General features: G+C 51.6%; 12 protein-coding genes across 12 annotated transcripts; 4 read left to right on the forward strand and 8 right to left on the reverse strand.

Moving 5' to 3' along the window:
• The first annotated feature begins 252 nt into the window (after window positions 1–252).
• Window positions 253–2,173, forward strand: M430DRAFT_125592 (hypothetical protein). Its single transcript, XM_024861957.1, has 2 exons — window positions 253–474; window positions 551–2,173. The coding sequence occupies exons 1-2, from the start codon at window positions 399–401 to the stop codon at window positions 2,080–2,082; spliced, it is 1,608 nt and encodes a 535-aa protein (XP_024718202.1). The 5' UTR covers window positions 253–398; the 3' UTR covers window positions 2,083–2,173.
• A 169-nt stretch (window positions 2,174–2,342) lies between these two features.
• M430DRAFT_52549 (hypothetical protein) lies at window positions 2,343–4,848 on the reverse strand (the record flags this gene model as incomplete). The annotated part of the gene is made up of 4 exons (XM_024868306.1): window positions 2,343–3,432; window positions 3,586–4,071; window positions 4,184–4,606; window positions 4,688–4,848. The coding sequence occupies 4 exons, from the start codon at window positions 4,846–4,848 to the stop codon at window positions 2,343–2,345; spliced, it is 2,160 nt and encodes a 719-aa protein (XP_024718203.1).
• Window positions 4,849–5,079: 231 nt separating this feature from the next.
• On the reverse strand, window positions 5,080–5,944 carry M430DRAFT_168050 (hypothetical protein). The gene has a single exon (XM_024863528.1). It carries the CDS (start codon window positions 5,780–5,782, stop codon window positions 5,312–5,314), a length of 471 nt encoding a protein of 156 aa, XP_024718204.1. The 5' UTR covers window positions 5,783–5,944; the 3' UTR covers window positions 5,080–5,311.
• Window positions 5,945–5,960: 16 nt separating this feature from the next.
• M430DRAFT_168073 (hypothetical protein) lies at window positions 5,961–6,288 on the forward strand. The gene has a single exon (XM_024863529.1). It carries the CDS (start codon window positions 6,000–6,002, stop codon window positions 6,261–6,263), a length of 264 nt encoding a protein of 87 aa, XP_024718205.1. The 5' UTR covers window positions 5,961–5,999; the 3' UTR covers window positions 6,264–6,288.
• A 1,068-nt stretch (window positions 6,289–7,356) lies between these two features.
• M430DRAFT_29935 (hypothetical protein) lies at window positions 7,357–8,727 on the reverse strand (the record flags this gene model as incomplete). Its single annotated transcript, XM_024865917.1, has 4 exons — window positions 7,357–7,995; window positions 8,085–8,162; window positions 8,285–8,547; window positions 8,598–8,727. The coding sequence occupies 4 exons, from the start codon at window positions 8,725–8,727 to the stop codon at window positions 7,357–7,359; spliced, it is 1,110 nt and encodes a 369-aa protein (XP_024718206.1).
• M430DRAFT_168090 (hypothetical protein) lies at window positions 8,647–9,420 on the reverse strand. Its single transcript, XM_024863530.1, has one exon. It carries the CDS (start codon window positions 9,341–9,343, stop codon window positions 8,864–8,866), a length of 480 nt encoding a protein of 159 aa, XP_024718207.1. The 5' UTR covers window positions 9,344–9,420; the 3' UTR covers window positions 8,647–8,863.
• Window positions 9,421–13,893: 4,473 nt separating this feature from the next.
• Window positions 13,894–17,124, forward strand: M430DRAFT_21313 (hypothetical protein; the record flags this gene model as incomplete). Its single annotated transcript, XM_024864493.1, has 1 exon — window positions 13,894–17,124. The coding sequence occupies one exon, from the start codon at window positions 13,894–13,896 to the stop codon at window positions 17,122–17,124; it is 3,231 nt and encodes a 1,076-aa protein (XP_024718208.1).
• A 1,189-nt stretch (window positions 17,125–18,313) lies between these two features.
• On the reverse strand, window positions 18,314–19,319 carry M430DRAFT_29937 (hypothetical protein; the record flags this gene model as incomplete). The annotated part of the gene is made up of 3 exons (XM_024865918.1): window positions 18,314–18,631; window positions 18,697–19,011; window positions 19,071–19,319. The coding sequence occupies 3 exons, from the start codon at window positions 19,317–19,319 to the stop codon at window positions 18,314–18,316; spliced, it is 882 nt and encodes a 293-aa protein (XP_024718209.1).
• Window positions 19,320–19,724: 405 nt separating this feature from the next.
• M430DRAFT_106950 (hypothetical protein) lies at window positions 19,725–21,344 on the reverse strand (the record flags this gene model as incomplete). Its single annotated transcript, XM_024861118.1, has 6 exons — window positions 19,725–19,816; window positions 19,885–19,925; window positions 19,976–20,660; window positions 20,736–20,889; window positions 20,941–21,078; window positions 21,129–21,344. The coding sequence occupies 6 exons, from the start codon at window positions 21,342–21,344 to the stop codon at window positions 19,725–19,727; spliced, it is 1,326 nt and encodes a 441-aa protein (XP_024718210.1).
• A 700-nt stretch (window positions 21,345–22,044) lies between these two features.
• On the forward strand, window positions 22,045–23,024 carry M430DRAFT_29939 (hypothetical protein; the record flags this gene model as incomplete). The annotated part of the gene is made up of 4 exons (XM_024865919.1): window positions 22,045–22,311; window positions 22,375–22,450; window positions 22,513–22,911; window positions 22,957–23,024. 4 exons carry the CDS (start codon window positions 22,045–22,047, stop codon window positions 23,022–23,024), a joined length of 810 nt encoding a protein of 269 aa, XP_024718211.1.
• Window positions 23,025–23,363: 339 nt separating this feature from the next.
• M430DRAFT_106768 (hypothetical protein) lies at window positions 23,364–24,104 on the reverse strand (the record flags this gene model as incomplete). The annotated part of the gene is made up of 1 exon (XM_024861102.1): window positions 23,364–24,104. One exon carries the CDS (start codon window positions 24,102–24,104, stop codon window positions 23,364–23,366), a length of 741 nt encoding a protein of 246 aa, XP_024718212.1.
• Window positions 24,105–25,009: 905 nt separating this feature from the next.
• Window positions 25,010–25,923, reverse strand: M430DRAFT_29941 (hypothetical protein; the record flags this gene model as incomplete). Its single annotated transcript, XM_024865920.1, has 2 exons — window positions 25,010–25,753; window positions 25,864–25,923. The coding sequence occupies 2 exons, from the start codon at window positions 25,921–25,923 to the stop codon at window positions 25,010–25,012; spliced, it is 804 nt and encodes a 267-aa protein (XP_024718213.1).
• Window positions 25,924–26,528: the final 605 nt, after the last annotated feature.

Below are 26,528 nucleotides of genomic sequence, written 5' to 3' on the forward strand. Positions count from 1 at the left end.
GAATAACAAGCCGAACTCCACCACATCGCACCCCGCAATGATCCCTGCGCTCGCCTGTCAGCCGCCATGGGCCCGGGGAAGGTTCGTCGAGAATTCGAGACGGACACAATCATTGGTGGAATGGTTATCGAGACATGCGGGAGGGTGTTGCAATCAATGGAAATCCACGAATGGGGCCATGACAGACCCCGTGTGCATCCCCACACAATCTTCAATGAGTTATCTCGTGCTGATTGATGATATGTTGCTGATGTTGCAGCATGTACTTAATATATGGAGGAGCTGCTCGAGCTGGGGGAGACCTCCCTCTGGTAAAGAGTAGAGCTTGACGTGTTTTCCCTTCGAGATAACGATCCCCTCGAAAAACGTCGACGAGAGACAGATCGCGCTCTTTCATCATGGCGCCGGGCTTCTTCAAGAATCGCCGCGTGTACTTGCTCGCGACGGTGGCATACATGGGCTCCTTGCTCTTTGGTACGAGGTCCATCACCACCCCCGATCTGATATCAGCACAAGGAAGACTGATACTGACGCTCTTCTCTCTCTCCAGGATATGACACGGGCGTGATGGGGAGCGTGCTGGCGCTCAAGAGCTTCAAGAGGGACTTCGGTCTGCCGATGGACAGCTCAGGCTTCGCCAACTCGCACAACGCGCAGGTGTCGTCGAACGTGGTGTCGCTCCTGACGGCGGGCTGCTTCTTCGGGGCCATCGGGGCGGCCTTCCTGAACGAACGCTTCGGGCGACGGTTCTCGCTGATGGGCTTCTCGCTGGTGTTCCTCGTGGGCGCGGCCATCCAGGTCGGCGCCCAGCACTCCATCGGGCAGATCTATGGCGGGCGGGTCATCGCGGGCCTGGGCATCGGCGGCATGAGCAGCATCACGCCCATCTTCGTGGCGGAGAACTGCCCGCCGGGCGTGCGCGGGCGCATCACCGGCCTCTTCCAAGAGTTCCTGGTCATCGGCTCGACCTTTGCGTACTGGCTGAACTACGGCGTCGCGCTGCACATCCCCGAGTCCACCAAGCAGTGGCGCATCCCGGTCGCCATCCAGCTCATCCCCGGCGGCTTCCTGTTCATCGGCCTGTGGTTCCTGAAGGAGTCCCCGCGCTGGCTCGTCTCCCGCGGCCGCGTCGAAGAGGCCACCGCCTCGCTGGCCTACATGCGCTGCGAGTCCCCCACGGACCCCGAGATCGTGAAGGAGATCGCGGAGATCCAGGCGGCCATCGAGGAGGAGCTGGCGGAGACGGAGGGCGTGCGCTGGCGCGAGTGCCTCACGCCGGGCAACCGCTGGCGCTTCGTCAACGGCTTCTGCATCATGTTCTGGCAGCAGTTCTCGGGCACCAACAGCATTGGCTACTACGCGCCCGAGATCTTCCAGACCATCGGCGTGTCCAAGACCAACGCGTCGCTGTTCGCCACGGGCGTCTACGGCACCGTCAAGGTCGCCACCACGGCCATCTTCCTCCTCATCGGCATCGACAAGCTGGGCCGGCGCAAGTCCCTCATCGCCGGCGCCGCCTGGATGATGACCATGATGTTCATCCTCGCCGCCGTGCTGAACACGCACCCGCCCACCGACGTCAACGTCGTGTCGCCCGCCTCCATCGCCATGGTCGTCATGATCTACCTGTACGTGATCGGGTACTCGGCCTCCTGGGGCCCCATCCCCTGGGTCTACCTCTCCGAGATCTTCCCCACGCGGCTGCGCGCCTACGGCGTCGGCATGGGCGCCGCCACCCAGTGGCTCTTCAACTTCTGCATCACCGAGATCACGCCCAGCGCCGTGAACCACATCGGCTACCGCACCTTCATCATGTTCGGCGTCTTCTGCTTCGGCATGGGCACCTTCGTCTTCTTCTTCGTCAAGGAGACCAAGGGCCTCAAGCTTGAGGACATGGATATCTTGTTCGGTGCCGTCGAGGAGGCTCAGCGTCGTGCGGACGTGGAGCAGGTCCTGCATAAGCAGGTCGTTATGGGTGGAGATGAGCTGGATGTCCAGGAGGCTAAGGGCCCGACAAGCGTTAGGTTGGAGAATGTGTCGCCGGCTACGCACGAGGTCGGCGCTGGGGATGTGAAGTCGTGAAGTCGCGGGAGCCAGTGTCCTCCCTCGCTTGGGATAGGGGAAGGGGAATAATATATTCACGTGATTTCTATATCCATACCTCAAGGTAGTTTCATAATGCAGAACCATAACGACGAGAACGATGGATAGATAACTCATGAGCTTGTTGTGAAAGGGGGTATCGATCTGGTATCTCTTGCTTTTGTTCTATTTACATTACTATTTTTTTCTAAGCTTTTTTTAATCTTTTGATTTTCATCATTTGGCTTCTGGCTGCGATTTCATTTCAGCAACCGCCCCACATCAAACAACTGTATACTCTCCACTCTCCCATTTCCGTTCCCATCCTCCCTCACAGGATTCCTCTGCACCCCCCACCCCGCGCCCCATCCGGGCAGCTTCCCGCTGCCCACCCCGTTGATGTACAGATCGTCGTCCGCATCTACCGGCCCGGGCTTCCCCACGCTGCTCAGCCGGCCCGCACTGCTAACCGACACGCTGTACGTGGTGGCGGTGCCCTCGCCGCTGAGCGCACGCGTGTGGTCCTTTTCTCCCCCACGCGGCTTTGGCAACAGGTCCGGACTTGTCATGATGCCGATGCGCTCGCGCTTGCCCCAGAGGCCCGGTGAGCGCGCCATGAGTGTCGGGGTGGAGTAGGAATGGGCGAAGCCAGCGGGGTGGCTGCTACGGAGAGGGTTAAGTGTTGCGCGCCAGCCGTGCTTGCGCGGGGAGAGGGAGCCGTCGGGACTTTGAGGCTTCTCGCCGGCGAGCTCTTCGAGGGTGCGGCCTTTAGTCTCGGGAATGAGGAAGGAGACGAGAGTGCCGCAGAGCATGAAGAGGGCGAGGATCTGCATTAGGTGATTGAGCCAGGGAGAGCAGGAGTCACCGGTGCAATCTCGACGCGCTCCTTTGGCGAGTAGGGGCTGGGCGATGACTTGCGCAACGATGGCGCCGATTTTTCCACTGGCGGCGGAGATGCCATGGCCGGTGCTGCGGTAGCGCGTCGGGAAGCACTCGCCTGGGGTGATGAATGTTGTGGTGTTAGGGCCGAAGTTAAAGAAGAGTTGCGCGAGGATGTAGAGCGCGAGGAGTCCGCCAGAGGAGAGAGAATTGTAGGCAAAGCCGATGATACAGAAGAGGACGGTAAGGATAAAGAAGCCGCCGATCTGGATCGGTTTGCGGCCGATAGTGTCGACTAAGGCCACAGAAATCCAGTAGCCAGGGATGCTGCCGGCGCAGACCAGTATGAGGTTCCCGATTGCGTTGTGCAGTAAGACTTCGTAGATTGTGGCTCCGCCCGCGAAACCGATGGCACTGAGGACCGTACTATTGTTTAATCCGAGCCCGTAGAAAGCTAGATCTAGGAAGAACCTAAAAAGGGACAACTTAGTATGACAACGACGGATTTGTGGCCAACATAGGAGAGGTATAGACCACATCTCACAAGTCGGAAGACATGTGATAAGACACCAACATGCCTTGTCCCAAATTTCGTAAGAATTGGCAAGAAAAAGATAGACATACCAGCTGGAGGCCGTCCCAAAAATGACCTTGAAGTTCTTCCATTTGGAAAAGTACGATGCGGCATCCCGCCACGAAGCCTGCGGTTCCGCAAGTTTCTCCCCAAGCCTCTGCTTTGTCTTCTGCTGGGACACGGGGTCCACGATGCCTTCCGGCAGGTTACTAACATACGCCTTGATATCCGCGTCCGCCTTTTCGATATCGTGCGCGATATCGAAGGTGTACCTCGGCGTTTCCGGGATCGTGATGCGGTAGTAGAGTGCGAAGCAGGCCGGAACGGCGCCAAATGCGACGATGATGCGCCAGGCACGATCGCCGGCTAACTGGCAGGCTTCGTGGCAGCTGGAGAACTCATCTGTGGTGCTTGTAAGGGAGCTTTTGAAGCAGACGGTGGTTATCAGGGCGACGAGGGCGGCGGCGAATTGTCCCGCACCTTGCATCGAAAAGACGGCGGCCATCATTGCCCCACGCCAGCGTGTTGGGGCAAATCTTGAATCCTGTTAGCCGTATATCTCAGGGACTCGAGTGAAACGGTGAGAGAGGGGGCGGAAAACAGAAGCCCCCCGCAACTCCCACACGAAGGAGAAGAGAAATTGCATACTCTGATGTAATGACTGCGGACAATGGATAATCTCCGCCAATGCCTATCCCCATCATCACCCGCCAGAATATCAACAAGCCCGTCATCGTAACGGCCCAGCTTGGCCCTGATAATGACTGAGCCAATGTTGAAAACACTATGATGCCCAACTCTATCCCGTACATCTTCCTCCTCCCCAGCTTGTCCGCCAACCAGCCAAACAAAAGCTGTCCTACCACCGCTCCCCCGGACGTCGCCGCTTTGATGGCCGTGTTGACATTAGTTGGTAAGATCCCATCATTGCCGGCTGGACTCTCACCCGGGATGGATGAACCCTGCCAGAATACCATCCCCAGCATTGATGTTATAAGGTTGATTGCAAAGATATCGTACGAATCAGTAAAGAATCCTATGCCGGCTACAATCACTGCGCGGACATGGTACCTAAGTGCACGCCATCGTCAGCCTTGTATCATAGCCAGTCTAGACAGCCGTATGAGAAGCACGGGAGGGGATTCTGCGTACCATCCAAATGGGATCTTGTCCACCTCTGAAAGAGCAAGCCGCCGCCGCAGGTTAGGATCGCGGATATGTGTGTAGTCATTGTGGAAGTTGTGGAAGGCGGCATTTCCGCCATACGTCCTCTCATTGCGGAGAGGTAGGGCCGGCTCGGGGAGCGGCTCCATGTCGAGATCTCAGCCAGTATTCGAGGATGAGAAGCGGAAGTCGAAGGATCAGGTATGGGTCGAAGGATCAAGAAGGTCCAGAGTGGGTGCTGCTGAGGTTTCGAGCAGATGTTACGCTGCGAGCTCTGCTAAGGAACGTGTGTCGACTCCCGAGGGACGGTGATTCCGAGCAGTGAGGGAGTCGTACTGATAAATCTCAAAGCGTGTATCCATGCGCCTACGCCGAACATACGCATGAGCGAACAGGCGGATGGACAGAAGCACCTCTTTCAAGGTTCAAGCCCGTCAAGAGATCTCCGTGGCTGACAGATCAGGGCTTCGAAGCGTCGAAACCTCAAAACACCATGTCTGATAGTTGGTAGACGTCCAGGTTGGAAAGCGTAGCAGATGTTCGACCCCCTCTCCACCAACACTAGTGACTGGAGCAGACCCCCGCCTCTTCAACGTGCAGCGGTGTATCAGACTATGCTGCCAGTATGGCGCAGGGCAGGCTGGGCAGCAGCAGAAGCTTGTGCCTGATCCTACGTCTCCGACTGGATACCCGCGGCGAAGTGCTGTTCTGAGCAGGGAATACCTCCGCCGAAGAGCGCGAGTTTCTTCTGGAAGGGAGAGAGAATCTGCAGACGGTTCGAAGCGCCGTTGGGGGTCCTGCTGCATGGGTGAAGAAGGTATGTGATAGGCCGCCTTCTGAGGCTTCGAAGTTGGCTATTTTGCGGCCTCTTGCTTGCAGCTTGAAGCTTGAAGCTTCGAAGCAGATGACGGTTTGTTGGTTTGGCTCTTTTCCGCAACGCCGAATCGAAGGCCCGAGATGTGGGGAGTCTTGCACCCGAGCTTGGTCTTGCTGCCGCAATATCTGGTTGATTCTGGGCAGAAACTTCTGCTCTGCTCTTCTGAGTCTTCTCTCATTGACGGTCCACGGTGTGCCATCCGACATGATCGTCCCAAGTTCTCGAGACGATCACCATTCTATCCATCACCACCACCCCATCGATCATCCCCTCCGGTCCCAAGTCCCAATGACATTCCCCAGCCCACATTCGACGATGCCCAGCATTGATCCACCGCGCTCTGTCTCTGCTTTGGTCGAGGTCGTCGGAAGAACAAGGATGTGAAGCGAGAGCCTTCCCCACGTGCGCCCGCCGCGGCTTGTCATGGGCTGGAGCGAGCCTCTCTTAGCGGCGATCACTCTAAACGGCACTCTGGTCGCCCTGTACCTCAGAGGATACTATTTATCATCGCGTCTTCATAGGACCCAAGGTATCCCGACCTGTCCATCCTTTACTCCGTCCAGTATAGAATCCTGCGTACCTGATATCCGATATCAACACGTGAGATTCACATTTTGCCCACCAATCAGCATGGCTTCGGTTAAGAAAGGGGGTTACCGGATAAGCGAATGTCTATATATAGAATAGGGGGTCTGGCACTTGTAGCCCTACACTACCTGCACTTAAGGTACTAAACACGTCCAATGTCCTATCCTAAGTATCCTCCTCCATCTCTATACTCCTATGTCTTCTTTGCTTATTCAGTTATATCTGTGTATGTCTGCATTTATATAAGTTCACATGTTCATCCCTAAAAGCCCAAACATATATATACACCTGTGCCTCGCTCTAACGCTGTCAGCTGTCAACTTCACCCCCGATACCTCACGTTCTGGCCTCTAGATGCGGGAGAGCGAGTCGAATTCTCTCGCAGGTTATGGAATCTGGAATTGCTGAGAGGGTGGAAGAGGGAGGAGACTTGGCTTATATTGTAGGTCAGAAAGGAGAATGTTTTGGGGGAATTTGGAAATGGAAGAAGAGAAAATATTGAGAAGAGGCCAGAGGCCATTCTCCTTCATCAGACCCCAGGTATTCAGACAACCCAGTCAATTACCGTATCATTCGTGTGCGTGGATTATCCCTGAGGTAATGTCTCAATGTATTAAAAGATAGACCCCAAGGCCTCGTCTCATTTATTTGTTCATTCTTTCTCTCCTTCTCGGTATGTACAAGCACCGTACCACATCCCGCTTGCAAGCAACGTCGGAATCTCTGCCTCTGTGTACCCGCGCCTGTGCCTTCTCAACGCCTTCATAGCAAAGTTGATCTATCCCTCTTCTCCCGTCTGTCTGCTAGCAAATCCAAATCCAACCACTCTTTCGAAAACTCCCCTCCAAAGTGTGCAATAACTCTACAAATACAGCCGGAATCGAATTATTTCCCTGCCAGGTCTCAGAAGACCCTGGCACTCTCCTTCCCTTTGCGCTCAAGGAGAAGGCACCATGCACGCATGCTTGTGTGAAAAGCTCCCGTGCAAGTGCGCTAGATGAATACCCCGTTGTATTTTTGCCCTGGGAATCTACCTTTCATTAGTATGAACCCCGCCCATTAACGCCGAACCATCATCCCATAAACCGGGGATGATGTGCAGATCCTGTATGTGATCGATAGCCTCAAGGAAACGTTTCGTGTGCGTCGTATTCGTAGTTAAGGAAAAGAGAAGAAAAAGAAGTCGATATTATTAATCGGGGTTGGTCGCTCGAAGGATAGGACCCTGTTGATGCACGCGCCGCGAATAATCGTGATCGTCTCGGATCGTATTAACGCTCTCTCGACTCCTGTTGCCATCCCCTCGTTGGTAGACGGGTGCGAAGGGATCTAGTCTCGGGTCGACAGGCATGAGACGGCTTCTCCGAGATCCGGGTGCGTCGGTTGGTTCCCAGGTCTCAACGACTTGTCGGCCATCCGTACCGAGGACGTATCGGGAGTTCTCGCTCATGGTTCTGGATGGTATTGGACCTGCCATCCCGGAGCTTCCCCCTCTTCCAGTCAGTTCCTTCTCATCGATCTCATCTTGCCGCCGTTTTCGAAGCCAGAAGTATACCAAGGCGGCCACGATGGCAACTAGAGCCACCAGGCCAACCGTCAGACCCACCGCTCCCCCAGTGCTAAGCCCTCCGCCACCCCCGCTACTCTTCTTAACATCCGTGAGGCTCGATGCGCTCGGTGGCACTGTAGGCGTAACTGTCACGGTTTTTAGTTGGCCTGTTACTGTCTCGAGCGATATGACGGGTGTGGCAGTCCATGTTGAAGACGAGGACGATGTGGTAGATGTGGAGGATGATGTGGTGGATGATGTGGTAGATGTCGTAGAAGTAGTCTAGTAAAGTCAGTCAGCAAGGAGCCCCATACATCCCTCAGAAGATCCCATCCACAAATCAGCCCCAAACCAGGAAGTTAATGTCATACAGAGGAGAGAGTTGATGGACTCGAGGCACTAGCGGTCAGGGTAGCAGTAATGGTTACGGGCTGGGGCACCGATGGGACCTATCGTCGCACAGTGGTCAAAATGGTTGCCGGAGAGGAAACCAAGACATCGCTGCATATATGTTTAAAAGAAAAATAGGAAGGAAAGAGAAGGAGATGCGCGTTGATTAGGCGGTACTGACCTGACGCGATATTGTCGACGAGGGGCGGCTTCCACCCACGGTTCCCGAGGGAGCCATTGTCAACGCGATATATCCAAACAAGTGGCTTCCACCACACAGATCGTCGGGGTATCCGGGACATGGTGTGTTGCAGTCGCTGGTATCGCTCGTATCTGCTGGGGCGTAGTCGGAACACCAGCACTCGCTGTCTTGCAAGACGGCGAAGGCGTAATCCTGTATGCAGAACTGGTAGCAGAGTCCATTGGATTGGAAGATGCTGGAATCTGGAAGGGGTCAGTATGGGGTTGATCCTGAAGGCCTTGCGATCGCTTACTTGCGGGGGTATTCGCGGTATTCAGGCTGGAGCAGTACTCAAGATTGATGGAGGAGGCTAGATGTTGAAATCCAACGAAGAGGATGACCAGGCGTGCCAGCCGATAAGACCAACGCTGTGAGGAAGCCATGCTTCTTGGAGGAGTGAAGAAGCACCGACACGTCTGCGAGGAGGGCGAGAGGCGTGGCGTTCTTTATGTGGCGGATGGAGGAGGTGTGGAATGCAAACAACGGATGGGGTATCAACGGAAGCGTCCTCCCATTGAATCAGCAGCGTGTCGAAGTCATACGGGCCATGAATGAAGGAGAAGAGAAGGCCGGGGGGGGGAGTCGACAGGAAGAGAGAGGGGAGGGGAGAGAGAGGTAGATAGGTCGAGTCGAGTCGAGTCGAGTAGAGAGTGGGAGGACGTTGGGAAGAATCACGATGGCGGGCGGTCTGGAGGGGGGTGGATGAGGTGGTTGTTGGAGTGTGTTGGTTGGTTGGTGCAGGAGGCTGTCTGTGCCTTGGAAGGAATCCTGGAAGCGCGGCGGCAGGAAGGGATCGCGAGGGTCTCGTAAGGTAGTCTCTCTCTCTCTTTCGGTGGCTGCACGCAGGAGACAAAGGAGACGGAGAGAAAAACAAAGACCAGAGGCCGAACGAGCGTGATGATTGGGAGTTGGAGGACGGTCAAGGACGAAAAGAGGATTTCGTGTTCTGTGCGAGAGCTGCAACGGACTGGATGTGGAGGGTGCAGGTGTGCATCGCATGTATCATATATGCATATATTGTGCGTATGTATGTGTGTATATGTGTATATATGCGCGTATTATGCACCTCCTGCCCTGCTGCCCGGTCACACCTTACCCTAAATCATGTATATCTTCGAGATTATTACGCACCGCGTGAATATTTCATAATTATGAATTCGTACTTACCTTATCCCACGAGATGTGCAGATGTGCAGCCGTTTTGTGCACAGGGCAAAACCATCATCATATCATCATCATTACCTATTGAGCCTCCATCGCCAGACGCGTTCGTGTCGACTATCGACTATCGACATCGACATCAGAATGTAAACAGAGTTAGACTCCGTCGCCCTCAGCTGGGCCCGCTCTCTTGACACCGTGCCGTTACCCACTTTACTACTCTTCCAAGTTTACTGCTCACACTACCTTACTAGTAACGATCCGCTCCTAGCCCGCCCATCGCCCGCGCCGCGAAACCCCCAATAGTGTCCCCGACTGCTGTTCCCAGACCGCTCGAGCCTTGGGCCTCTGCGCTGCGGATTGGCTGTGCCCGCCTCCTGCTTCTCCCTTTCGAATCCTTTCGAGACGCCGCCGTTCCCCCCCAACTCTGCGTCCGTTGTCAGACCGTCGGAACCTTATCAAGTCTAATCGGGTCCTTTAATTTACTCCTGGTTCGACTTGCTGACACCGTCCCTACATGTTTGACATGTTCAACGCGCTCTGGCTTCTTGCGAAATCTGCTCTTGCTTATATCAAAACGCTGATTTCGTTTTTAGTCCTTTCCTCTACATAGGGGTACATAGGAGTACATACCTCGTATACCGACTGAGTCTCCAGCCTGAAGACCTCAGCAGATTTGCACATCACTCGTGAAAATGTGGGGTCATTCCTCATCAGTAAAGAGAATCTCGAAATCCCTTGCTCGTCTCTCTTGAGTTCATGCCGGCTCTGCCAGTTCGAGACCTCGTGAAGGGCGGGGAGGCAAAAGCTCTTCCCCGCAGATACGAGACCACCTTCTCAACTTCTATTTTCAACTTCTACTTCCAAATCGTATTGCTCTCTAGACAGACTCAAAGTGAAGCCTCGAGATACTCGCACGAAGGCCTCCCTCTCTCCAGCCTTCGAAACGCACACCTCCAAGGGAAAATAACGTGGCTAACAACGTAGCGGCGATCCCTCGTCATAATCATCATCTTTAATGATTTTTTTTGATTGCTGTTCCACAGTTCCGCCGTGCCGGTTCTTCGGAGATTGGAAGAATCCCGTCTCCAAGTCCACAATCCGCATTACGAAGGTCTGATTCTTTGCATAGCGCGAGCTCTAAGCACTTGACGCTGCGTATGTGGCGGTAGACCTGGCTGGCGATCAAATAGTATTTCTCATCCAAAATCCCATCCCCATTACTAGTGGCGAACAATTGCCTGCCGGTCCCGAATCCAGATCGCCCCTTATCTCCTGCTAAATTTGCCTCGGGATCACGATCTACGCAGGAGGAGGGAACGGTAACTCGACTCATCATTGCGGAGGAATCAAGAGGGCAGTCAAGTCGACTCTTGGATACGAAGGTCCAAGGTTCTGCCGGAAGCCCTGGATGATGTATCCTTGATGTTACTCGGCATATATTAATGAGTACATCGTACGGTATTCATATTGCATAGGCAATTATTGCTAAACGATCAACATTGGAATTTCACGGAAGCGTCAGAGGCTCAGAGAGTCAGAGCACGACTTACGGAGTATTGGAACGCGCTGCATCATACTGGCCCAGCCTCACATCGCGAGCGCCACTCTCCACTCTCCGCTGTCCGCTTTGCAGCCGTATCCTGTTTTACCCGACGCTTTTCCTCTCTTATTTCCATCTCACGAACATATATCTACAGTACGGTAAGCATTATTGTATACATGTACTCTGTATATCTTCAAAAGTTTGAATACTTGAAAAAGTCCGAAGAGCACCTTAGCGCTGCCGGTTACTTCCGGTGCCTTAAGGTAGTCCTGACCGGTTCAGGGGTTAATCACGTGTACCATGTCGTACGCGGTCTCGTACCTATGTACCTTTTCCACTTCCTGCATCGTGAGTGTCACTATATTCATTGAATTTTACGGTCGGAGGATTCTTGTAGACTCTAGCAAGCATACCCTAAATGGGATAGTATGTGATACTTGCTCGATTTCACGGACACTGTCTTCTTTTTCAGTACATTTATGCTCATCGTTGAAAGGACGAGACGCTTTCCTAGCGACAATGGCTGGAACCACGACCACACGTCCCTCTACACCAATCTCCCTGCCTAGGAGATATTGCATATCCCTTTTTTGATCCGCCCGCGCCGAGCCTTGTGAATATTAAACCCTTCACCGAGTGCTCAGTGCTCAGCTCCGTGGTTTTCCTCTGGGGGTTCTGGTTCTGGACAATGTGTTTCTGGATGGTAATCTACGACGATCGAGCCGTGAGCAAGGACTGGCTAGCTGTCAACAGATCTTTTACCTAGGAGCAATGATTTCACGGCGATACACGTTACGGCCTCGGGGTGCTGAACCTAGGTGGGTGGTCTGGGTGAAGAGTATGTGCGACACCGCGGAGTAGCTGTATAGGAGGTTCGACGATTACTCGAACGCGGTCCTGGACATATCGCGATTCATTCCTATCGCAAGGGGTAGAGAGCATAGAATCTCAGGCCAACGCCCGCCCCAGGCTATTGCCAAAGACAGATGGGCATACGACGTAACCTCTGCTGTTGTTTGACAGAGCTTGAAGACTACAGGCCTCGTCTCCAGAATATCCATCATTAAAAGATGCCACAGGTGGTTCTATCTATTCTCCCACTTTATTGTGAGCTTTCTAAGGTCTGAAAAAAGTACAGTCATCACAGGAAGACAAGCGCGACCGTCTGATATTATTCTCAGACTCCGTTGATGTCATATCAGGTCAGGACACATATATAACCCCCCCACGGACTTGACGAACTGAACAACATTCATGGAACCATCCACAATTCGGCAATATCATTCTACCCCTGGAACGAATATACCGGTAATGACAACCGCCTACCGTAAGGTATGGCTGACCAGCGCTTATGGCAACATAAAGATGCTCAAAGAAATGCTCCTTTCGTCCGTTACTCTTCGAATCATCTTCTTGTCATTCGTATGAACTTTCGTTGCGATTCCTATTTCTGCTGCGATTCACGCGAATTATTCACCGCTTTACTTTGCTTGTTACCGCCACATACAAAGGGATCTCGACCGTCGATGCCTAATCAGACTCCTGACTTGACTCCGAGTATCGCCCCCCCCCCCCCCCCAACCGAAGTCTGACGAAACCATTTACCACGTCAAGGGCTTTGAATGCGAGGAGGAAACTAGTCGGTTCTTCAGAGACGGTCCTGCACATTGACGACGGTTATTCTACTTAGCAAGTTCCTCGTCTATCCTTGCTTGATTGTTGTAGATCAAAACCTCCTCTCAGACTACTAGGAGTGTAACATTTATATATACTCCTTGGTCTTTGCTCGTGTGTTATTCGAATTCACATTCAATTATTGCATTGGACTGGACCTTTAGTACCAAGAGAATAATAGCTTTTATGTAGTCTTCTTTTCATAGTCAATCGCCTCTGAGTCTAGAATCAGCCAGGGATCCAGGCGAGCTGATGGTTCACGCTATGGATAGATTTTGAAGTGATATGCTCTAAGCTGGTAACCAGACAGCTTATTATTAGTAATTTGGAGATTGTTACAGCAGTTTCATGGGTTTCCGTCTTCCTTTTCTCTTCCTATCCCACCCCTCTGCCAGCAGATCCTGCGGTGTATACTCTGTAAACCCCTGTATCAAGACAGGGGATATCAATTTTTAGAAATGCCAAGGAAAATCGATAATAATGTGGAAAAATCAAAAATCTGCCAGAGGACCCCCCCCCTGATCGCCCGTGCGCCCCATAGGATCTTCACAGTTGACGGGGCGGAAACCAAAACCAAACACTGCGCAACAAGCCATACACATCGCCATGCCCATCACCACCTCAGTCGCATGGCCCTGCGGTCAGCTCACGCATCTCACACATCTCACGCATCGAGAGGTTGCAATTGGCGCCCAGCTAGAATCCAGACGCATGGCTTCTAGTCTTTCACATGCGCTGCGGCGCGGGATCACCGCCCCCAGCTGTCACCGTGGCAACAAGACGCGGCTCCGCGACTATCAATATTGCCCCATCGGCACCCCGCCATTGGACCCTGCGAGCAACATCGGGCATAGGGTCGATTCGCAGCTCGAAAGCTGTTGATTCTAATCTTCGACTAAGAACCCTAGGACGGCCGCTCTTCAGGCCCCTTCTCGATGCTCAACCTCGAGCCTCTTGCATGTTGCACTTTGCGTCGAGTTGTCCCATTCGAGCGGTGCTGAGAGACGACCGACCGACGACTGCTACGCCTTTCAACGATAGAGCTGTGCTCTGCCTCCAGCTCGGAGACGGGGACAGATCTCAGGCCATCGGACAACAGGACTGAACCGTATAGACAAGAATGTGATGAGCGATCGAGACGATTTGGCCTCAATTGTCAACGCATACCATGAGGGTCCAATCCAAGTCCGTCTTCTGGACATTCTGCTCCATCCTCGCTGTCGCCCTTGCACAGTCCTTACCATATCACCCTACCAACATACTCCTCCCCTCGAGCTCATCCTGGAACAAGGACATTGCATATGTCTTCCTGCAACAGCCTTCTCGAGGGGACTTTTACCTCGCATCCATCAATATCTCCTCCACTTTATCACCCGGAAACCTATCCCTTGAGACGCTGTCCACAACTCTGCCATTTAGCACCACCGGTTTTGACACCTTTATACCATCTATATCTACAAATGGGGAAATACTAGTATATGCAGGGACCTGCTCTACCTCCGATGGTGCTTCGTTATGGACATTCACGCCAACAAACACGAGTTCAGTAGGCAATGGGACGTGGATCAAAGAGACAATAACAGCTGGCAATGTCTCATCCACCGACCTGCTAGGAGCTGACTTCCTTTCCAGAGGCTTCAGCTTCTCCCCTCTCGTGGATGCCAATGCTTCTCAGACCGTTACTTATATCTTTGGTGGAATGTGTCCTAAATCCGGAGCTACGGTTTCAACTTGGCAATCTGATGCCTCATACTCCAACCGGATGCTTAGACTCACCCCTGGCTCCTCCGACTATACAATTGAGGTTGCCACCAGTAGGGGTCCTCCAATTGCCGAAGCTGGCTTCACGATAACTGGTCTGATACCCACATATTCGAATGGCTCTGGGGTAGTGACCCAGCAACAAGATTTTGTGCTTATAGGGGGTCATACGCAAACGGCGTTTATCAACATGAGCCAACTCGCCATCTGGAACTTACCCGAGGCCAACTGGGGCTTCATCCCCGTGCAGTCATCTTCCGCGAGCCCTAACACCGAATTGGCAGTCAAGAGCACCGTGACCAGTGTGGATAGTAGATCTGGACACACGGCAGTCTTGACGGAAGATGGGTCGAAGATCATAGTACTCGGAGGTTGGGTGGGCGATATCACTCAAGCCGCGGATCCACAACTCGTCGTTCTCGAGGTTGGGGCCGGATATGGGGGATCTGGGGCATCTAAGGATTGGAAATGGTCTATTCCTACCGAACAGCCACCGGGAAGCGGTATCTACGGCCATGGTGCTGTCATGCTTCCTGGAAATGTCATGATGGTGCTCGGTGGGTATAATATCACGAGTTCAACGAAACTAAAAAGAGATCCGACTTCAGGCGCCCAAGTCATGTTTCTGAATGCGACGAGTATGACCTGGATATCGAACTACACGAACCCGTCGTACGTAGCTGCCCTTGAGATGGATGCAGCTAAATCATCTTCATCCTCCAAATCACACAGTAAGAAAGTTGGGCTTGGGGTTGGACTAGGTCTTGGCCTTGCAGCAGTTGTAGTCGCAATTGTGGTGTACTGTTGGTTGAGGAAGCGCGCCAGAGATGAAGGCGTGGAAGAACGGGAGAAGCATATCCGAGCTCTGAGTGCTGGAACCGCAAACTACTCTCCGCCGTTGGGACAGAGAAGTGGATTTCCATGGCCCACAGGATGGGGTCCAAATGGAGGTCAGGATTCTGCAGTCATGGGATATGAGAACTTGAACTCCGGAATCCACGGTTTGGGAGACCATGGAATTCCTCCTCCGCCCAAGCACACCGTTCGCAAACCACTTCATTCACAGAGTGCACGGGGACTTTATCAACCTACTTCGACTTTCGACTACACCGCAACTGATGGCAGGTCCAACAGTCTCGGTACAGCTGGTCCGATCCACCCAATCTATGAGGCTGATGAAGATGACCACGTGCCTGTGGTATCAGATAACGGTGTCGGCGTCGCGTTTGGCGATCCATCTTCACCAGCAAACAGAAATCAACACCCAGACATCTTCCGAGATCCACCAGCAGCCAACTCCGCGACTCTCCGGCAAGAGGACTTTAATAATGTGGCTCCTGATCCCGAAACCATTGCTCGCTCCCGTGAACGAGAGATTGAAGAATGGGTCTCCGATTGGGCTGCAGCGGATGCCCTCCTACATTCACAGGCTCGCAGCCATTCCTCAGCGGGGCATGTATCGCCAACCCGTCGGGCCCAACTCGCCGCTGCCACTGTCTCCTCCGTCTCTAGCGAAGGAGACATCAATCGCAATGCCAGCAACTCCTCCGGACGTAGTGTTGCCATCTCAGCCATGACCGTGTCTCGCTCCGGCTCCTCCTCACAAAGCCGTCCACGCAGCAACTCCCTCCGCCGCCTGGTAACTAGTGCCATAAACCCGTTCACCTCCAACCTGTTGTCACCGACAGTTGGTAGCGCAGGGCCGAGTCCCACCTCTGATACAAGAAAACCACCCAACAGCTCAGGAAGTGGATCGAGTAGTTTTACCACAGCGCGGACCACTCTCCCCATCATGCATCCACCTGATGAGGATATACCTCCTCGACGAGGGGAAGAGATACAAACATATAGCGGGGAGAACTCACCGACCCGCTCTGTACACGACTATGTGCCCGGAAGCCCATCGAAGACCAAACCGCCGGCAGTTAACAAGGGGAGAAATAGCTGGTTGGAGGGGTTGAAGAGAGCTTTTACAGGTGACTCCACCCGGAACGCAAATCATGACGACTTCAGTTTCGGCACCAGAACACCCAGCCCTATGCTCATCAAACAGCATAGGGGCATCGCACCCCGACGCACAGCTAGCGACGGCGCTGCTGGCGCCGCCCTCTGGCGCCGCAGACAAGGCCGAGGAGACTGGGAAGATAGCGCCGATCCCGACGAGCTCCCTCGAGGCGCACGCCGCAGCAGCGCCATCGTCGGCAACAGAGCCAGCCACATAAGTAGTAGCATTAGCGGCGACGACGAAGACGAGTGGGACATTGAGCGCGCGGTCCAGAATCGCGTCGTGCAAGTCATGTTCACGGTGCCGAAGGAGCGGCTTCGAGTCGTGAACCACGACATCCGCGACGAAGGCAGCGAGACCAGCACCATCCGGAGCAAGAAAAGCATCAGCCGCAGCATCCGCTCGACAAAAGAAGCAACCGCAGACAGCAGCGCGCAGACACCGCTCCTCGAAGACGCAGGCACAGATGCAGACGCAGACACAGACGCAGACCCGGATCCGCTCGATAAGGGGAAAGGCAAGGAGAGCGATACCAGTAGCGTCAAGAGCAAGAGCAGCAGCAGCAAACCGAAAGGCAAAGTGGCTGAGATGGTCGAGAAGCTCGAGGAGCGCCTCACCCCCGAACATTATTGATCCTTGATATATATATCCTTCCGTGCGGCCCGCAGCTTTTCTGGGTGGCGTTTTCTTGCTTCAATTCGGTTCGGTTCCGTGCGTGGCTTTGGTTGGTGAAGGACTATATTATGTTATGTATGGTAGGTATATATGTATATATGGCATTTCTGGAGGGGCACACTCGCTTTTTTATCTTTTCTGAAATGGGGGGGTGTTGGATATCATCGCATCGTATCGTATCGTGTTCTGGCTTTCTGAGATTGGATCTGGGTCGAGTTGATCTTGGATCTTGAACTATCTTGATGTATGTATGTATGTAGCGTATGTAGCGTCTGTAGCGTGTACTGGGGGTTAGAATAGTATGATGGATGGTATATGATAAGATGGTTTGTTATTATTGGGTTATGAGTAGGTTGAACTGAGCTAGGCGATGAATTGAATTGAATTGAATTGAATCGTTGGATTGATTGGGCTTTAAGGTTGATTGATCGATCAATGGCTCTCTGATTAGAGAAAGAGAAGATGATACTCTAGGGTTATGATGAATATCCCAACCACCCATTGGTAGTGTTACACGCCAAAAGCCCCTCCTCCGCACTCGTCATCTCCATCTCCAGAATCCCCGCCCCGGATATTAAACCCGCTCTTCGCCGCCGCCGGTCGTAGTCACAGCGATCCCGTGTGTACGTGGATTCATGGGCGGTCACCTCGGCTTCGGTGATTCCTTCGCCGTACTTGATCCAGTTGCGTTCGTTGTAAAGTACGCAGATCCATCAAGACAGAAGCCTCACAATTCGCACTTGGGGATGATGTTCCGACTCCAGCTGTGCTGCTTTAAGTAGGTAGGTAATAGACATGAAAAAGCTACAGATAGGTAGGTAAGGCACCAAAACTACCTTGAGCGAAGAACCATGGAATCACGTGAATTCAAACCAGTGGTTTACCTATCCGGTTCCTGTTTTATCAACTGCTATGTATTTCACTGAATCCTATTGATATTCGAAACTGTCAAAACCTAAGGTAGGTCTTTTACGATTTGGTAGACTAAGTTACCGTAACGCCCGCCATGAGAAGAATGATACAGTCCAAACAGAAAACCTCGACCATCCGTAAGTTCATCACTCTTCTCCTCAGCTCGCCATGGAACGCCTCCAGTAACACCTCCAGTAAAGAAAAGGCTTACGTTATACAATAGGGCGATTGCCTATTACTGGCCATGCCCCCTACTAGTCACCTGCGCGACTGCATCTGCCAGTTCGGGAAAGTCAGCGAGGCGCTGGACGCATCGAGCAGGTCTATTCCTGGGTATCTTCCGCTCATATCTGTTGCGGTAGATGTTGAGAGCCATAGCATCAAAAGGATCGACGCGATAGGCATATTTCTCTGCACGAAATGGAAATGGTGGCTGCACACCATCTGCCGCCTCAACAAGCTGTTTTGTGTATTCGGAAAACTGGTATATCTGTGTGTCTGAGAGCTGGAAGATTCTGAAGCCTCCAACCGGATGAAGAAAAGCACTCTTGCACTGATATACTCGTTAGAGAATTGTGAAGATATATAGATGGACTTTGAAGAGAGAGAAACACTTACATCAACGCCGGATTCTCCCCTGTCGAAGAGTACCACGCCACCAAAGAGATGATATTCCGCCCAATATCCCACAACGTCAGCGATACCATTAGGATATTGCTCCCACGCAAAGTAGTCCTCGTGCATAAAATCTGTAGGTCGACCTTGAAGTGCAGCGCGGCGTGTCTCGGCATCTTGATCTTTTCGCCGGAGACCTGGTTCGGTGTTGAAGTAGAGAAGGGCTGCTATGTCGTGGCAAGCAATGGCCAACAACTCTAGCAATCGCATGTAAAATTCTCGAGATTCGAATACAGTGTTCTGATATGCCCGGATTACCTATATATGTCTGGTCAGAATGCCAGCGCTGCTATGCTATGGAATCAGGGCCCGCTGACCTTCCCGTCCACTTCAACGGTATCGACGTTGATGTTTTCTCGGAATACCTTTGCTGCTTTCATAGCCTCTGAAGAGGAACGTGAATTGTTCTTGATTTCATGGCTATATGTTGGGAAATATCCGACATCGTCTCGTGTCGGCAGCCCGTCGATAATCTGTGCGAATGTACGCTCTGCAAGATCCGTGGACAGGATGTTTTGCAGAAGCTGATGGAAGTACTTAACATGTAGTGGTTCTAGGTTGTCCATGATGGAGATCTTGACTGGTTTTTGGTCTGTTGTCGACATCGCAGGTGAGATACCTCTGGATATGCGATGTGTTGGGAGTTGCACCTGGTCAATGAGGCAGGCGGGGTAGGTAACAATGGAAGTACGCAGGTCCCGTGATAATTGTTGGTATTTACTCGTAGTCTAACTAACGCCTAGGTATTCTACGGATGGAAGGTAATTATAATATAAAGGAAAATTAGTAATTTTCTTATATCAGGGCACAAACCTTTTACTATAAAATAGGGATGACTACCAAACGCTTGATAGCCATCTTCGTTGAAGGCAACTCTGAGCAGAGTTCGAACATTGAAAAGAAAAAGCAATATAACCTATAAAAGAAACAACCTAAACAAAAGAAATTGATTATTGAAATACACACGGGATCTATAACTTGCTCATTGAGTTTGCATATATTTTTAGATCCTTGACCTCTTCCCGGAATGCGAGCTCGCTCATGATCTCTTCACTTCCACCACCTGTGCAAAGTTAGTCATATTTCCCTCAAGCATCGATCATAACCATATTCGCCTAGGGGTACACATACCAACGGCCAGAACTCTGACATCTCTCGAGATTGCTTCAATCCTAGGAAGGTCAGTTAGTATCCATGACCAGAGAGATGCACGAAAACGAACCTTCCCCCCTTTCCACCCCTCGCATATCCCAGGCCTCCCATAATTTGCTGAGCCTCCCTCACGCACTTCTCCAGACATCTCGTACTGACAATCTTCAACATCGCCGTCATGCCACCAAGTCTCGCGCCGTTCTTCGCATCTCCATCTCGCCGAGCCTGTTCAATCAACCAAGTCAACTGTTCCAAGAGCGCCTGGGCAGGCTCGATCATCCTCCCCATCCTCACAAATTTCCCTCTGATAACTGGATTCTCGATTAACTTCCTCCCGAACGTTTCGCGGGTACACGCATGTCTCCACGCATCCTCTACGCATACACGACTAAGGCGAATGGCCGAAGTCGCGATGCTCTTGCGCTCTGGGTTGAAATTCGACATGAGGACTTCGAAACCGCGCCCTTCTTCAAGGAGCAGGTTCTCGACGGGTACGCGTACGTCTTCGAGAGAGATGAATGTACTCCCGGAGGCGCCGACGCCAGAATTGTGCATCGGCCGCCTGGTTACGCCGGGGATGTTGAGGGGGATGATCAGCACGGAGATTCCGGTGGCGCCTGGACCGCCGGTTCGTACGGCGGCGGTCATGTAGTCGGCCCAGATGCCGTTGGTGATCCATTTTTTGGCGCCGTTGACTATGTAATGGTCTCCTTTCCGCACGGCTGTGGTTTTTATATTCGCTACATCCGAACCGGCTGTTCATCGTCAGAAATAAAGACCACGGGATAAAGAATATCACTGAACGTAGGAAATAAAAGGGAGGGACAAACCATCAGGCTCAGTAACCCCAAGGCAGAACCGGATGCTACCATCAGCAACACCAGGAAGGAATCTTGCTTTCTGGGCTGCAGTACCGAAGTCAGTGATGGGAGGCACGCCGATTCCATTTCCACCACCGAGACCCCAGAGCACACCAGTATAACCCTGTCTACATCAGCGGGACATTTCTAGAAAAGAGGTATCATACGGCCATACCACACGACACAACTCGTCCGTAACAATCAACGTATGCCACGAATCCCACTCTTCAAAAGGGATACCTCCAGGGAGTGGAACATTGGGAAGATCCGTGCTCAAAGCAAGATATCCAAGCTCTGCATGTCTCTTGAATGCCTGGGGAGGAATTAGTAATTTGGGCAATGATGAGAGGGAACGCGGGATACACGTGCCGAGTCTGGCACTTTGCCGGAGGACTCCCAGTCAAATGCGAATGGGAGGATCTCATCGTCGACGTATTTTCGGACGGCGGCTCGAAGTCTGCGATGTGACTCTGTGTAATGCGGTGAGATGTTGCGGGAGTACCAGAGGGGCTCAGTGTAGGGAATGGGACAGCCGAACAATGGATAAGTGGTACTGGCTTTGGTTGAGGGGCTGGACATTGTGAGATTGACGAGCTTTTTTCGCTGATTCATACTGGATGAAAATAGAACGTAGGAAAACTGATCTTAGTTTATTTGTTGAATGTATATCTGGATTCTGACCTTTCGCTGGACATATGAGGCACGCTCTGATTGAGCCTCGGTATCTTGGATGCTGGTCCAGCGGCGCACTGCTGTACCTAGGTAGGTAATCTATAGGAACCCGGTAACTGAAATCTGTAGAATAGAAGCAGTAGCCAATGGATAATCTCTATATCATATTAAAGTATCTTTCTATCTCTAGCTCCTCAGCTAGCTGAACCCTCCAACGCAACGGATCGTGTTGCTGATGGTTCTCCCCACACTTCCCCGCGCTTCCCCACACTTCGGGTACGATTAGGGGTTAATATCTTCTGTGCTGGATATGATTTGGGGAAAGGGGGGTTGGGGAATATGAGGGGAATAGCTCCAAATATCATTCTTTATATATCATTCAATGACAAGCTTTCCATTTCCCCAGTGATCTCATAATCTCATTCATTCTCTCCATGATGTGCTTATCACTGACCCGCATGACGTCAGCGCCGACCTCACCTCACAAAGCACATCACACAAATTCCCTTATTTCTTCCACTCCTTCACTCCTCCATTCCTTTTTTTCTCTCCTTGTTAAACTCCTCAATAATCAAAACCAAGAATCCGAGACTATCAAAGCGAAAATATGCCGAATATCCTAATCATAGGCGCAACCCGCGGTCTAGGCGCAGCACTCGCCAACCTCTACGCTTCCGGTCTCAAGAACACCGTATTTGGGACGACGCGCTCCTCTGCAGCTCCAAAAAACGAGAAATTGAATAGCAAGATTGTGTGGCTGCCAAATATCGATGTTGCGCAGGAGGACGTAGGGCGGCGGCTCGTGAATCAATTGGGCATGTCGGGGGGTGGTGGAGGTATGGTTGAGGGTGGCGTGAAGGCCCTGGATACTGTGGTAGGTCTCTAATCTTGTTTGGATAACAACAGAAGGGACAATTGAGGTCTGATGACTTGGTAGATTATTACGGCTGGGTATTTTGCAACGGAGGATTTCGTCAATGGCCCGAAGTGGGCGGAGGAGGTCAAGATGTATTGTATGTATACACTCTTACTACTCAAGTTGCTCTTATCTGAGACTTAGCTCACACACTTATAGCAACCTCCGCGATCTCACCCCCATTCATAGTCCATTCCCTGTCCCGCTCCAATTACCTCCAGAGAGGCTCCAAGGTCGTCCTCGTATCCTCCGAATCGGGCTCCATAACCCTGCGACACAAAAAAGAAGGAGGCGGTAATTACGGGCACCATGCCAGTAAAGCTGCCCTGAACATGGTGGGTAAGCTCCTCAGTTTAGATTTGGAAGAGAAGGGAGTAGTGGTCAGTGTGGTGCATCCGGGGTTTATGAGGACGGATATGACCAAGGGTGTCGGGTTCGATAAATTCTGGGATGCCGGTGGTGCTGTCACACCAGATGAAGCGGCGAAGAGTCTGGCTGAGTGGGCCGAGAAGCTGGATATGAGCAAGACCGGACAGTACTGGGCGCCGAGGGGACCAGGTAAGTTTGCCAGTGAGGTGATAGATGGATGCTGATATGTGATAGGGGATATTGGTACTGCTGAAGAGACTCTAGGCAAAGGTCTCCCCACTCCGTTGCAATTACCATGGTAGGTTCGCAATTGCTGTAAGAAGCAACAATGCGACAGGGGGAAGGGGGAAAGGTGGTAGCTGATACTGGCTATAATAACCAAAATAGCTCAAGAATTAGACATTTGAATGTCCTGTATTTTTCATTTTCCGTTTTCCTTCCACGGAACTGTTATCTCCAAGAATAGATGTCTATAGAGAACCCGCCATCAGACTCGGAAGCCTTTCTCATTGCTGGTACTCATGTTCCTCAGTGTGGTTCTCCAGGCCCCAAATCTTCATACCAAGTTAGGCAGAGTCATCCGTGATGGCCGACTGGATGTGCCATGGTCAGACATATTGGGATCTCTTCCGAAACCAATGTCACCAATTTAACCCCTTCCTTGCACCAGGCGCTGTTCTTTCCGGGACTTCTTCCTTGGCAGTTGCCACTTTCTCACCCTCAATCTCCTCCTTTTCATGCTCCATAATCTCCAAGTCCAATTGCCACCTCCTGACCTCCCCGGCCACAAGCTCTTCCCACTTCCTAACCAATGGATGACTGCCCGCGACATCCGGAAATGTGACATCTCTTCCATCCCTCTCACCCTCAACCTCATACTTCCAGATCCCATCCTCAGCGAAATATTCCCTCCCAAAAACACCCGCCGTCTTCAGCTCCCCCGTCGCCGACTCCACCAAGGCCTGTAACCTCTCCGATTCCCCCCTCCACTCCTCCGCTGCCTCAACACCCGCCGAGCTTCTCACAGCCGCGTATATCCCTTCCAACAACCCAAGGATCTTCCCAATGCGTAGCCCGAGCACCGCACCCAGTCCATACCCCTCATCGAAGCCCTGCTGCACAGTTTGCGCCTTGCCTCTCGTGACACCATCTCTGTATCCTTCCGTCTCATGCTTCTCTCTTAGGCGCGGGATATCAGACCACTCGGTGTTGCCTCCTCCTCTGGCATGCGATGCATCATCAAGCCCAGTGTTTTCCGCAGATGGTACTAGGACGGGGGAGGAAGGCTCGGAGCCAAAGACGTCGTCGAAGTCGTCGTTGACGTTGTGTTGCGGCTCTGCTGCAGCTTCTGTATCGATGGATGCAACCGTAGGTATTTGCATACCAATGGAGACGCTAGGATAATCGTGCAGCATTATGCCTGCATCCCTCAGATACCCAGCTGTGCTGCTCGTCGTTCTGTCTGCGATCGTTGCCCCACCCGTGGAATTTGCGCTCTCCTCGTTATCTTATCACAAGCGAACTACTTATAATCACGTGATGAACCCCCCCTATATGCTCCTCGCTTGGTTCAACGCGTTCGTGCTCCTGTAGGAAGATAAAGAGAATGGAAAACAAAACTGATATGAACGTATAGTGCACTGGAACGCGCCGTTGCAGTAGTAAGATTATACTTCCTAATTCAGGTCGAAAATAGTAAACTAACATCGCTTTTAGGTGGTTTAACTGGTCTGCTCCCCACACACCCCCCTGTAAAAAGGGGTTCAAAGAAGAAGCAGAAAACGCGGGTTCGAATCCCGCACGGCGCATTGATGATTTTTTATTTTTAAAAGGTATTCTGAATCCCAAGGTGATTTTTTGGAAGATTGTAGGGATTTTTGATATGTCTGTTGTCGCGTTTTCTGTCTTTGTTGACAAAATCAGGTCAAATATCTATTCACTTTTCCCCTTGCCACTTTCGGTTTCTCCTCTCTATCTCTAACGCTGTTGACCTCTCTAAGGTGCATCTATTAATTCTATTTGTCTCGAGTGTATAAGACCGATCTAGCAATGCTTTCATTTCTACTAATGAAGTTAAAAATAACAGTGTCATATTCCTGTGTATGCTTCCAACAGTGACATGTCACATGTGGCACTGGGAAAAGAGCAGTATTGTTTCCACAGCAGCAAAGCAAGCAAGCCAAGAAAACAGTGAACAAAGCAAGAGTCATCACACCCAATACACCGTAGCCATGCAAATATAGTCCTTTGCGCCGGGAAGGTAAAACATAAACACAAACTTCCTGTATCAAACATCATACAGGGAGGCAACATCAGCCCATGATGGATCCTCCATAGCTCTCTCCTTCTTGAAGTCCTCAAAGTACTTCTCGAACACCGATCTCGTAACACGAGTCCTTACAAATTCCTTCCTTGCCTCAAAAGACTCATCAGACTCTAATTCTGGTAAGCAATCATCTTGTAATTGCCTGTGTTCGGGAGCAACTTGGAAACGACAGAACGCCGCAAGAGCCTCGACCTGCCTCGGAGTAATAGGTTTGCCATCCTTACGAACAATGAGAATTGGCCCAGCCTGTTCATCTTCCGGATTAAAGAGATTGGTAAATCCCCAACCTCGCTCCTGGACATTGACAAGTAGCTTGAGATACATGGCGGTCCGATTCATGTTTCTATCTGGTGCTCCCTCAGGTAAATCGTAAAAGGGGACGAGCTTTTGAACTAGCACTGGGATTCCAATATTCTCCCCAATGTGCGTTGGTCGGCTCGTGAAAATTGGATGATCTTTGGGGACTTCTGTCTCGACGAACTTTTCTTTGTTCAACAATCTGCGGTCACCATGGCTATTGATTGTTACCCCCATGACCATGTCAGATGCAGGGTCGTTTGCGGTGAAGCTCGAAGCCATTCCCACGAGTCTGGTGGCAGACTGCGTAGACTGTTGTTGAAAAAGCAGGCCTACAAAGTACTGTTGCTGCCTATATGTCTCATTGCTCTGAGTAGCTTTATGCTTCGTTTGGTTCAAGGCAAACGGCTGTTTAGTTTGGTGGTAGCGAGATAAGAGCTACTCGCAGAGTATGAGAAGTTGAGAACTGTGACAGAGTTAGAACCTAGCAATCCCTGATACCAAAGACTTGGATCCACCTTTGAGATTGACAACGAATCGTTTGTTTCTATTAGCGTTGTAGGCTCCAAATAATACATGGTGTTGTGAACTTGTGGTATTACCTTAAAGATGGCCTATAAGGCATTTAGACGGCCTCTGACAATCATATGATTATCCTGATATTTTGTCACGTGGAAAATCAGGTCACATCATACTCTCGCCTCCTTGTATATATAGTCTCTCTAGAACCCAATCAAGCCCATTTCTCCCATTTCATAGTTATGAGCCTCGGCAAAAGGGGGGAATCACGCAGCGTTCCCCACGTTAACGGGGCGCGGCACCAACGAGAATAACGAGCACTACTACCAAACAAGGACTATTATGGTGTGAATGATCCCACAGATCATATTTTGTGAATAGTGGAGTCAGCTTGCTAAAGACACCAGTATTAAAGTACAGAGAGAAAAGAAAGTCACGAAGTCCAGGGGATCTTGCGCAAATAGAACAGGGTGCATCCCAGATATCCATCTTCCCAGATGTGCATTCTGTTCCTCTGAAACGCCGTGAGTACTGAAAGTCTAAAAGACCTTTTATCCTCTTCCAGATGTGCGCCTGATGAGTTGAAAGCAGAAATAAGACAATAAGAAAAGAAAGAAGCAGCAAAAGAAATTGAGAAATTGAGAAAGCGATCAAATCCAGGGGA

This window comes from Amorphotheca resinae, assembly GCF_003019875.1.
Source record: "Amorphotheca resinae ATCC 22711 unplaced genomic scaffold M430scaffold_10, whole genome shotgun sequence".
In the NCBI taxonomy this organism is placed as follows: Eukaryota; Fungi; Ascomycota; class Leotiomycetes; order Helotiales; family Amorphothecaceae; genus Amorphotheca; species Amorphotheca resinae.

Bases quoted from the DNA above. Each gene is read 5' to 3' on its own strand.
- M430DRAFT_125592 (XM_024861957.1), top strand. From the start codon at position 399: ATGGCGCCGGGCTTCTTCAAGAATCGCCGCGTGTACTTGCTCGCGACG. The intron at 475-550 runs GTACGAGGTCCA...CTCTCTCTCCAG, and splicing joins CATGGGCTCCTTGCTCTTTG to GATATGACACGGGCGTGATG.
- M430DRAFT_168073 (XM_024863529.1), top strand. From the start codon at position 6,000: ATGGGCTGGAGCGAGCCTCTCTTAGCGGCGATCACTCTAAACGGCACT.
- M430DRAFT_168050 (XM_024863528.1), bottom strand. From the start codon at position 5,782: ATGTCGGATGGCACACCGTGGACCGTCAATGAGAGAAGACTCAGAAGA.
- M430DRAFT_168090 (XM_024863530.1), bottom strand. From the start codon at position 9,343: ATGCGATGCACACCTGCACCCTCCACATCCAGTCCGTTGCAGCTCTCG.